This window comes from Theropithecus gelada, chromosome 4 (assembly GCF_003255815.1).
Source record: "Theropithecus gelada isolate Dixy chromosome 4, Tgel_1.0, whole genome shotgun sequence".
In the NCBI taxonomy this organism is placed as follows: Eukaryota; Metazoa; Chordata; class Mammalia; order Primates; family Cercopithecidae; genus Theropithecus; species Theropithecus gelada.
Genome location: NC_037671.1, coordinates 6,895,917 through 6,908,260, shown reverse-complemented (window position 1 = coordinate 6,908,260; position 12,344 = coordinate 6,895,917). Strand labels below are relative to the sequence as shown.

General features: G+C 42.4%; 1 protein-coding gene and 1 long non-coding RNA gene across 4 annotated transcripts in view; one reads left to right on the top strand and one right to left on the bottom strand.

Annotated features, from left to right (window-relative positions):
• Positions 1-363: 363 nt before the first annotated feature.
• LOC112622799 lies at positions 364-11,374 on the bottom strand. The gene is made up of 2 exons (XR_003119027.1): positions 10,870-11,374; positions 364-874 (listed from the first exon to the last, which is right to left on the bottom strand). It is a non-coding gene; the product is annotated as an uncharacterized LOC112622799 (long non-coding RNA).
• ECI2 (enoyl-CoA delta isomerase 2) overlaps positions 10,835-12,344 on the top strand; it is a 20,303-nt gene continuing 18,793 nt past the window's right edge. The window contains exon 1 of one of the 3 annotated variants that reach the window (XM_025382666.1): positions 10,835-10,904. In XM_025382666.1, the coding sequence (XP_025238451.1) occupies positions 10,861-10,904 (44 nt within the window). In that variant the 5' untranslated portion in view covers positions 10,835-10,860. Of the gene's footprint in view, positions 10,905-10,952; positions 11,045-12,344 lie in introns of those variants that run through there. The other 2 variants (XM_025382667.1, XM_025382669.1) reach the window with 2 other exon arrangements.

The window sequence follows — 12,344 nt, the reverse complement described above, 5'->3', positions numbered from 1 at the left end:
TCAATAAGCACCTCTTGGAGACATAAAGGAATTAATTTCAATTCTGAGCATCTATAATTTATGAAATAAAGTAAACATTTTTCTCTGGAAAGTTTCATGAGGAAAGGTTTTATCACAGCACTCGAGAGCCAAACATTTCAACATGAAATTAATGAAAAGAAATGAAATTACCCAGAACACAATGGAATATTTTTAAATGGGTTTGAGATCAGCAATTGTACTTAATATGAGTTTCTTGAAAGTATGACAGCAACAGAAAAGTTGATCTTAGCTTCTGAAAGTTAATAAAGCTGAGTACAAAGTTTAAGAGATTACTGCCTAGAAATCCACAATTAATCAAATTAACTCCAGCTACATTAAATAGATTTGTGGCCTTAGGCATATCTGCCATTACTTTATTTAAGTTAGGAAGGAATTTATTGCTTTTCAGTAAGCAGGGTCAGTGACAGAAAAGCGGAAACATCCATGGATCATCTCACGTTTTTACCCACTATTTCTTTTGAATGAGTAAGTAGATGTTGTCAATTTACCGCTCCTATAGTTTGACATGGTTTGGTTGCCCCCTCCAAATCTCATGTTGAAATGTGATCCTCAGTGTTAAAAGGGGGGCCTCATGGGAGGTGTATGGATCTTGGGGGCAGACTCTTCACGACGAGACGGAGGATGAGAGTAGTAGGTATCAGTGAGTTCTTACTCTGTTAGCTCCCAAGACAACTGGACATTAAAAAGAGCGTGGTACCTCCCACCTCTCTCTCGATTTCCCTCTTGGAAGTGATCTCTGCACAAGTCAGCTCCCCTTTCCCTTTCACCAGGAATGGAAGCAGCCTGAGCTGCTCACCAGAAGCAGATGCTGGTGCCATGCTTCTTGTATAGCCTGCAGAACCATGAGCCAAATAAACCTCTTTTCTTTATAAACTACCAGCTACATGTATTCTTTTAGAGCAACAAAAACAGACTGCAACACCAACCTTGCTAAATGCTGCCAATACCTTAATGAAGTAGGTGATCACAGCAGATAAATGGCAGATCATTTTACATAATCATGTTATATTATTTGTCTTAATCTCACGTGATTAATAGCAGCACTAATATATTAATTCCATCTGGCCTGGCTACCTGTGGAGTCACTGTAAGGCATATAATTAGATTTATAAGGGCTGTCTGCAATTATAATTTGGCTTAAAACATTTGGAGGTATGAAATGTGCACTACATTTCTGCTCCATGAAATTCTACAGATGCTTTAGAATGAAAACAGTCATTCAAGAGAATAATCACATTGTATTATTATAATGAAGTGTTACATTGGCTGAATTGAACCTGTGATTTTTCTGCAATTTTTCTATCAATAAAAGCACTGACAACAATTTAATTCAGCTTGCCCAGCATGATCAAAGATACCATTGAGGGAGAAGAATCAGCAAGGATCCTAGCCTAGCTGGGGACTCAAGACATGACTTTGACATGATATTGTCAATTGCAGGCCACAGCAGTGAGGGTAGGGAAGTCCAATGGACAAGTGGAGTCCCAAAACAGGTTCACTGGAGGCATAAAAAAATGCAAGGAGTCAAGTGCAAGAGACTAAATGCATAGGGGTCAGTAATGTAAAGCAGTCATTATGACCTTCCTCTATGAGGTGAATGTAAGCACTTCCAACTATAAAAGAAAGACATGAGTAGTCAGCAAAGAAAGAGAAACTAGTTTTTAAAAAGCCAAATAGAAATTTGAGAATTGAAAAACAGAATACCTGAAATTTAAAAATGCACTAAGTGGGCTCAATAACAGAATTGAAATGAGAGAGAATGATGTCGGTGAATTTAAAGATAGATCAGTAAAAATTACCTTTCTGTAAAACAAAGAGAAAAAGGATTAAAAGTAGGTAAATAGCCACAGGAACTTGTGGGACAATCTCAATATCAGTGGAGTCCCTGAACAAGAGATGAAAGATATCAGGACAGACAAAATATTTGACAAAACAATGAACAGAAATTCCTCAAATATGGCAAAAGACATAAATGCATAGATTCAAGAAGTCTAGAAAAACCAAACAAAATAAACTCAAAGAAAACCATGCTAACACACATCAAAATTAAACTGCTGAAAACCAAAGATAAATATCTAGAAAGCAGCCATAGCAAAATGATATATTTTGCATAGGAGACCAACAACTCAAATACTAGTGAATACTAATGATTCCTCATTAGAAACCATAAAGGCAGTGGAGTAAAATCTTCAAAGTGCTAAAAGAAAAAAAATGTCTACTCAGAATTCTATATCCAATGAAAATATCCTTCAGGAATGAATGTAAAATAAGGATATTCTCAGATGCAGGAAAACAAAGAGAATTCATTGCCAATGTATCTAAGAAAAATTCCTAAAGGAAGCTAATGTGGAAGAAAAATGTTCCTAGAAGAAAATCTGAAACTTCAGGAATGAATAAAAAACAGTAGAAATGATAAATAGCTGGTTAAATAATACTTTTCTTTTTTAAGTTATTGAAACTATGTATGAAGTTTGAAAGCAAAAATTGTAACACTGTTTGGGAGGGTGTCAATGTATCCAACTGTAATACAGATGACAACTATAACATAAACAGGGAGGGTGAAGAAACCTGTATGGTTATCAGTCTTCAACATTTTACTTGAAGTTATTAAATATTAAATCCAGATAAACTATATATATGTATGTATGTGTGTATATATATTCACAAACATACATATATATGTATATGTGTGTATATATATAATATTACAATATTATACATTCTTTGGAACAACCACTGGAAAAAAATACAAAGAGATTGATATGGTTTGGCTCTGTGTCCCCACCCAAATCTCATGTCGAACTGTAATCCCCATGTGTTGAAGATGGGGCCTAGTGGGAGGTGACTGGATTATGGGGGCAGATGTTTCCCTTGCTATCATTGTGATAGTGAATTAGTTCTCAAGAGATCTGGTTGTTTAAAAGTGTGTAGTTCTTCCCCCTTCATTCTCTCTCTCCTGCTCTGCCATGTGAAGATGTACCAACTTCTCCTTCACCTTCTGCCATAACTGTAAGTTTCCCGAGGCCTCCCCAGCCATGTTTCCTCTACAACCTGCAGAACCATGAGTCAATTAAATCTCTTTTCTTTATAAATTCCCCAGTCCCAGGTAGATTGTTGGTTTGGGGTTTTTGTTGTTGCTGTTTTGTTTTGTTTTGCTTTGTATTGTTCTACAGAGTCTTGCTCTGTCTCCCAGGCTGGAATGCAGTGCCACAATCTCAGCTCAACCTCTGCCTCCTGGACCCAATCAATCCTCCACCTCAGTCTCCTGAGTAGCTGGGAGTACAGGCATGTGCCACCATGTCTAGCTGATTTTTTTGTATTTTTTGTAGAGATGGGGTTTCACCATGTTGCCCAGGCTGGTCTCAAACTCCTGAGCTCAAGAGATCCACCTGCCTCAGCCTCCCAGAGTGCTGGGATTACAGTTCAGGTAGTTCTTTATAGCAGTGTGAGAATGGACTAATACAGACATAAAGCAAAAATAAATAAATAAATAAATAATTTAAAAATTTTTAAAAACTACCCTAATGGATAAATTAAAATGGAATACTAAAAATAATTCAAAGAAGGTAAGGAAGGAGAAGAGAAGAGCAAAAACAAACAGAAAAATAAAAAAATAGGAGGTCTACATCTAATAATATCAATAATCATATTAAATGTAAATGGTCTAAATATATCATTTAAAAAACAAAGATTGTCAGATTGGATTTTTTTTTAAAAAAACTAACAACTATATGTTGTCTACAAGAAACCTACTTTAAATATAATGATACACATATATTAAAAGTCAAAGAATGAAAACAGATAAACCACACAAACACTAATCCAAAGAAAGCTGTGTTGTCTACATTAATATAAAAAATAGACTTCATATAAAGGAAAATTACTTACCAGGGATAAAAAGGAACAGTACAAAATAATAAAGGTCAATTCATCAAGAAGACACACAGTCATCAGTTTGTAGCCACCTAACAACAGAGCTCCAAAATGCATGAAGCAAAAACTGATTGAACTGAACAGAGTAATAGTCACATTTACTATTACATATGGTGACATCAACATTCCTCTCTCAGTAATTTATGGAACAAGGAGACACAAAATCAGTAAGTGACAATGAATGATAGGATGCACACTCTTGTGACGACACATGGAATGTTCACCACGATAGGCCACATACTACTGGATATAAAACTACTTTAACAAATTTAAAAGAATTGAATTCATACAAAGAATGTTCTTGGAATACAGTGGAATTAAACTAGAAATAAGAGAAAGATCATGAAAAATCCCCAAATACGGCCGGGCATGGTGGCTCACACCTGTAATCCCAGCACTTTGGGAGGCCAAGGTGGGCGGATCACGAGGTCAGGAGTTTGAGACCAGCCTGGCTAACACAGTGAAACCCCATCTCTACTAAAAATACAAAAAAATTAGCTGGGCATGGTGGCGGGCACCTGTAGTCCCAGCAACTTGGGAGGTTGAGGCAGGACAATGGCTTGAACTCAGGAGGCGGGGACTGCAGTGAGCCGAGATCGCTCCACTGCACTCTAGCCTGGGTGACAGTATGAGACTCTGTCTCATTAAAAAAAAAAAAAAAATCCCCAAATACTTAGAAATATCTTACCTTTCCTCCCTTCAGGAAGGACACCTGAGGCACATGTTCTTCACTGGCGCCCAGGATACTACAGTAGAATTGAGTGTCAGTTGTCCACAGAGGTAACTTGCTTGATGATTTTACCCTTTAATGCCTGCCTTTCCCTGCCTCTTTTAATTCTCTACTCTTACACCAAGGTTTCCTGGAATCAGTCCCCAAATAAACTCCTCTCTTGGGGTCTGCTTCTGGGAGACCCTAACCTAAGACAGCTGCATATACAGTTAATTCTCATTATTCATGATAATTAGATTTTCTAAAGTCATAGCAAACACTGAATAAGTCAATACTGAACCATTGTTTCTAGGGGTAATACAGGATTAGTTTCCTTTGAGTCTTTTGTTATATTTTCATCAACCAGTCAATACATAAGCTTATCTGATGTGTGTTTCTGTTGAAAGACACATCATTTTAAAAATATATATATATATATATACACACACACACACACACACATATACAGATAGTTGATTCAATAATACTGAATTTGCTAACAGCATTATAAACTCAGGCCTGAATGAAGTCTATCTCACATTTTCTCTATGAGGCACATCACAGCCTTATTGCTTTTATACTAGATAGCAATTCAGCATTAAGCTTGCAGGCCATTTTAAACAGCAAATCGCAAAAAAAGAAAAAAAGCACAAAAATATGAAAATATGTGGCACTAAGTAAATCCCAATAAGGATATTTGTTTACAGTATGACAGTTGAAAGAAGAAGGCAGAAGGTCACCCTGTTTGACCTCAGCCGTGAATACGTGCTTCAGGCAAGTCAAATTTTCCAACGCTCTGGACATGTTGCAGATGCCCCATGAGTATTGATTTAAAGTTTACAAATAGGCCGGGTGCAGTGGCTCACACCTGTAATCCCAGCACTTTAGGAGGCCGAGGCTGGGGGATCACCTGAGGTCAGGAGTTCAAGATCAGCCTGGCCAACATGGTGAAATTCCATCCCTACTAAAAATACAAAAAAATTAGACAGGCATAACGGTGCATGCCTGTAGTCCCAACTACTCCAGAGGCTGAGGCTAGAGAATCACTTGAACCCAGGAGGCAGGGGCTGCAGAGAGCCGAGATCATGCCACCACGCTCCAACCTGGGAGAGACAGCAAGACTCCATCTCAAAAAAAAAAAAAAAAAAAAAAGATAAATAAAAAATAAAGTTTACAAATAAATTTTAGCAAGTAGGCAAATTCTCAAATACACAAACTGCAAAAATAAAAAATAAGGATTGACTATGTTTTTCCAACCTTATTTGAAGTCAAGCTGGTGATTTGTGGGTGAAATTTTAAATGTACTTCTTTCTTATACGGAATGGAGAAGGCAGGAGCACCTTTGCTGAGTCAATAAGGACACCATCTGCGTCTACGAACCAGGGATGCCATTCTGGAACATTCTTCTCAGCCCTTAAATGCATGTAAGTTATATAACATTGTGCTGAATACATATAATTGTCTTTGTGGCTCTCTGTGGTTGACTAAATTGTAGGTATTGTTCTTCTTCTTATGTATTCATTAGGACAGGTAAATTTATTTAAACTGTAGTATAAACAAGAAAAAAATGGAATGACTCCAGGAAAAAACAGCCATTTCTTACACAGTGTATCTATCAGTTCCAATCATTTTCAGAGGGAGTGTCCTCCAAAAATGACTTTTGCTACAGAAGGATAGTTGAAAAGTAATCCTCAAATACAAGGTCAGGTTAATGCTTGTGCAACATACAGAAAGAGTGGATAAAAGAGCCTTGGATGAATGAACAAATCACGCAGGTGTAAAGCACTTAGACAGAGGTGATAAAATGAGTCAAACGTTTACTTTTGAAATGACTTTCTTCTCTAAATTGTAACAATGGGAAATAAGAAAAATGCCCCAAAGCAGGTAATATTCCAGCATATTATTTTTAATATCTCTGACATATAAGGTTGTGTAGGAAGGCAATACAAAGCCTAGCTAGGAAGAAGAAAAGAGAATTAATTTTGTAAAGGAAGCATAATAATGTCACAGGTTTAATTTATCTCAAGCTGTCATCCAACTAAAGCAGGAAACAATTATGATACAGAACATCAAACATGGACTAATCATTTTAATGACTAATGGAAAAAGCTATAATAGATTTTTCACCCAGAAATTTATAGTTAAATAACACCATAGTTTCCTTCGTACCACTTTTCCCAGTTCATTTCGGCACAGGAACTTGGCCATAGTCAAAGTCCTTTGCTTTAGCTACCACTCACTGGAAAAGCAACAAAACACACAAACCACAAAAACACTCATGTTAACACCTTCTGACAACTTAATAAAAAGGTAGCAACTGACTCACAACGTATTATCAAATGTGGAAAAGCACGCTCTAGAAGGAAACTTTCAACAGCTCATCCATCATCCAACAAACCTTCACAGAGTACAGTATTTTCTGTCAAGCAGTGTGTCCGGAAATGAGAAATGGGGTTGAATATAGGGTAGAATTCTTCCCAGGATGTGCCCCTTGTGTAAAACAGATCACTAATCAGACATAAAACACAGTGACATAGGGGCCAGAAGAAAGAAACGCCCAGGAGACTGCAGGAGCTCAGAAGAGAAGTGACCAGTGCGTGGGTCAGAGGAGATTCCTGGATATGCCAGTGCCTGGAATGAGAGAACCTGGAAACTCAGAGAAACTGGGCATCCCAAGTTCACCTGAAATGGGAAGTTAACGTGTGGGCTGGAAAGAGGTGCCTGAGAAGGCAGGCAGGGGAAATCTTGTGGGCCTTATTTGCCAGTGCTAAGCAGCTTGGGTTTGTTTAGCAGGCAAAGAGGACTCACTGAGAGATGTTCAGTCTTGGGGAGAGACCGGGGAGAATCGTGTGGGGTGTAAGATTTAAAATTTAGGGAGACCAGCCAGGAAGCAGGGAGAGAACGGATTGCAGAGTTGGTACTAAATTAGCAACACTGGGAAGTGGCTGCTACAGGAATCCAGGTAACAGTAATCTCAACATCAATGAGGGCATGAACTAAGACCATGTAGAGGGATATGAGATGGGGGGGGGGATTAAGAAAAGTATATTTAGGAGACAGAATCACTAGTATTTGGTGAATGACAGATGTGAGGTGTCAGTGAGGTAAGGGAATCAAAGACTCCTCCAGATTTCTAGCTTGCACTGTTAACTGGACAGTGTGTATCAGAATAGTTCCTCAAGACTGAATGCAACAGACTTTGTATATGCTGTAATAACAGTATCTGATGATGCAAATATTGGAAATAAAAATAAAAATTATCATGACTGACAGAGTCATCATGTAACATTCTACTCCGATATAATCTACTCTGATCTCACAAAAGAAACAGCCGCACTACCACTGAGCACAACCCTGTGAAGCTGATACCCTGAGCCCAAAGATTCATTATAGCCGGAGACAACATCTCCCGGGCACCTGCTGAGAGAGTCTGAGATTCTCTGAACCCAAAGAACGTCAACGGCCCTCCCAGGCAGCATCAGTCCCCTGCAATTCTACCACTTTAAGGCCACCGCCGTGTTTCGGTTTTTTTCCCTATACACAGGTTAGACAGGATCTAACCAGACTGGAGAACCCTCTCCCCAAGGTTTTCATAAGCGCCAGAGGAAGCTGGTTATATAACAGGGTGAAGATTAGCACTTTAGAGAGGTGTTGACTGAGCTTCTGCCTTTCGTACTCTTATCCAGAAGCATTACACCCTGAAGATATATCCGGAGTCCAGGATTTCACGGAGAACTGGATAGCTGGGCATGCCAATTGTATCTTCAATGGCTCTCTGCTTGCGCTCAGCACGGAATCCAAACTCCTTAGCACAGATACAAAGATCTTCAAGCTCAGGTGGAGCATCTACCCAAATCACAATAGTTCCCTTTTGCTGCAACTGGCTCTCCCACCCACAGGGCCATGGCAGCCATGTTTACAAGGCATAGTCTGGAGACCTCTTAACAGTTTAGTAAGCCAAACATGGACCCAAGATGACCCTCTGCCAGGAATGTCTGTCTCTTCAACCATCTCCTTTCTCTCAAATGCTGGATATAATGGGACTTTAGTAAATGACAGCTGGTAGAGGTGCAAATGATTTACCCAATAGGAAAAAACATTCCTCCCGAGGTCACGGTTTTATTGCTCTGTAGGATATTAACCAGTTTTGTTTCTAACTTTGCAATCTATTCCAGCATTCTTTTTTTTTACATTGACTATATTAACTAGTCTTTTAACTTCTTCTTTAGCACCCTGTTGGTTCCCTAATTAATGAGCTAAGTAAATCTTTGACACATGCTCTTTCTATATTTTTAAAATTATACTTTGAAAAAGATAAGCTAATTTCCCACACCCCACTCTTTTCTGTGGTAGGTATAAGCCTGAGAGTAGTTTGCTTGTATTGCAAAAGGTTTCACTATCAAAATATGCTTACCAGTACGAGATTTTAAAAATATTTCCACGACAGCCATTTCATCTTCTGGAAATGAATGAGTCTTGTATTATCTGCAATATCTGATTACTGCATTTCCATCACCTCTGAGGGTCACCTAACAGCCCTGGAGAGAGTCTAGGTCTCTGAGAGAGGCAGCTCTGCCTACCAACTACCACTCTGTAAAATCTGGAGAAGCCGGGTGTGGTGGCTCACGCCTGTAATCCCAACAGTTTGGGAGGCCGAGGCAGGTGAATCACCAGAGGTCAAGAGTTTGACACCAGTATGATCAACAAGGTGAAACCCCATCTCTACTAAATACAAAAAATTAGCCAGGCCTGGTGGCGCATGCCTGTAATCCCAACTACTTGGGAGCCCCAGACAGGAGAATCACTTGAACCCGGGAAGTGGAGGTTGCAGTGAGCCGAGATTGCGCCATCACACTGCAGCCTATGCAACAGAGGGAAACTCCATCTCAAAAAAAAAAAAATCTGGAGAAAGGCTTTGGGATAAGCCCAAATTGTTCTATTTGACTTTCGGTGTTGCCCCACGTACACTATTACCCAGATCTACCTGATGAAACTTAGTGCTAAAGTTACTTGAGACTTGGATTCTGCCCACCTGCAAGCCTCATGTCTTTGGGGAATTCACCAGGTTAATCTTTCTGGGTCTCAGTTCCCACATCAGCTCAACAAGGCAATATGCTCAACAGGGCAATTTCCACATCAGCTCAAAAGGGCAATATCGTTTTCCTTACAGGGTTGTCAAAAGACTTACAATTAGCCTGGCTCACTATAGGTGGTCCACAAGTGTCAGCTACCTAATACTAAAACGCCTAGGCATGCTTGGATAGGACAACTTGGGCACAGAATTTAGAGGGGTGGTTTTGTTTTGTTCTGTTTTGTTTTTTGGTTCTCTGGGAACTGGACAAGGTGACACAGCCAAGGCCCTTCCAACTATTAAGAATTCTTCCCCAAAGAAAATACTTTGCATATGCCTCAGCAGAACTCAAAAATATCCACGAACTCTTAACTGACACTAAAAAGTTGCGTACTCCAAAAATCACTTCTGATCCCCAGGTGTCCTACCAGGTCTGCAAACCTTCGATTTGGGGGTGCATGACCTAGCTGTTCTTAAGCATATGCCCTGAATTGTTACCCCACCTCCCGGCTCACGGCTGGCCCTCGGGATGCAGCGACCCCTCCTCGCCAGGCTCCGCGGGACTCCGGGCAGGGCGCTCAGCGCTCCGGCAACCGCAGGGTTCGCATTGCTGAGGTCCGCCCAGAGAACAGCCGCGCCTCCAGCTCGCAGTTCCTCGGAGCCAGGTCGGGGAGCATCTGTGCCCCGCCCCACGCGCCGCGCAGGTCCGCCCCGGATCACCGTCCTCGCACCCCGCGCCCCGCGCCCTTCCTCCACTCCCGGGTGATACCCCGCCTCGCTCTGGCTCCGCCCCCGCATCTCAGTCCCGGATCCTGACCGCCTAGAGTCCCCGCCCCTCCCACGCCCCGACCCCCGGCCCCACCCCCGAGCCCCCGCAGCCCCAGAGCCGCCCACGGGCTAGCGACGCCGAACGCGGCCTGGCTACGTTTTCAGCCTGGCCCCGCCCCAACCCTGGCCCCGCCCATGCCCCAGGCTCCTGCCTGGGCTCTGCTCTCGGCCCCGCCCCGCACCCAAGCCCCGGCCCCCCCCCCCAACCTCCCCAGCCCGCGAGCCCCGGCCCCGCCCCCGAGCCCGGCCCCGCCCCTGAGCCGCCCACGGGGTAGCGATGGCGCACTTGGCCGGGAGACTTGCACAGCGTTGGTGTCCGAGGTAAGCTTGGAGCCCCGGCCTCCCGGCCCAAGGTCGCCCGCAGGATACCGCTGTCCAGGCGAAGGTCGTCGCCGTTGGAAGACCCTCCTTCCCTATTGTCTAGGTGGCAACAGGACTTTCTTTGCTGGTTTTCCAGCGAGGCAGTACTAAAGGATAACCGCCTCACTCGCGCGCCCTCCTGCACCGATGGGCCCAGAGGGGTCAGGATGGGCGCGTCGGAATGTCAGGGCTGTGGTTCTCTGTCCGCAGTCCCGGAGGTCTCCGGCTGCGTTCGCGCACGCTCCCATCCTCCGGGGGCCGGACTCCGGGCGGGTGAGCCGCCCCAGCTGGGCACGGTGGTTCCCCGGACACCCGGGCCTGCACTTCCCAGCCGGGCTGCCTCTGGGGTGCAAAGCGTTGCTTGCTAAAAGCGAGGTAAACGCAAGCCGTTACCACTCGTGTGGACTTAACACTCTTTGCTCTTTGGAGAACTCGTATGCTGTAAAGTGAAATGGCCGGGTACGCAGTAACGGCCAAGAAGCACGCTCCACCTCCCTGGGGTCCCGGGAACCCCGCACGAATCTGTGTGTAGGGAACAAAACCGAAACACGGTGGTGGCCTTGATAGTGGTAACATTATTAGTGATTTTCCCGACCTTATGTATTTCTTAAATGGTCGTGTTTTTGCTGATTGTTTTTAAAACTCACGCTTTATTTAAAAATAAATAAATTTGTTCCACATTTTGTGGAAACGTGTACGTTTCTTCTTTTTGTGGGCATTTTAAATTTTTCTTTCGTTTTCTACTTGGAATTTGCCATATAAGATGCAGTTTTTCCCTTTACAGAAAATCATTTTAATATAAAACTTACTGTAGGCTGATCTTACTGAATCAGTTACTAATAGTCCAAAGTTTGAACCTAGAGTTCATTGTACCATTTTCGAGTTACGTAATTGTGTTTGTGTGTGAGGTTTGGGCTTTGTAACCTGTATTATTTTAATCATCTTTGATGCCATTAACTCTACTATTCCGGGTCATCGTCGTGAACATCCATTTTTTGCTTGTGGCCTGCCTGAGTCCTGTGCATTGAAGTTTGCCACCCCACCCCTGCTCACTATGTGTGCTTAAAAACCTGCTCGTCACCCCGCGGTGGTTACTGTTTCTGCTCTGTTCCTGGCTGGCTGGTTAAACATCCCCACAAAAGGGGGCACGCCTGCTGAGCCTCCTCCTTCACTGACTCCCTTCCACTGCAGGTAGATTCCCTCCCATCTGCTGAGAAGGCTGTGGCTCTGTCTGGAATGCCAGCAACTGTTCCTATGCCCTTTTGAATATTTCTTGTATATTCACATCCATTCTCCCTTCCTTCCACCTGTGTGTATGTTGGAAACCGGTTTTCCAGCAAAAAGACAAGAATTGACCTGATATAGTTTATGGCTTATCAGTGAGTGCAGAGGCTGTTTCAG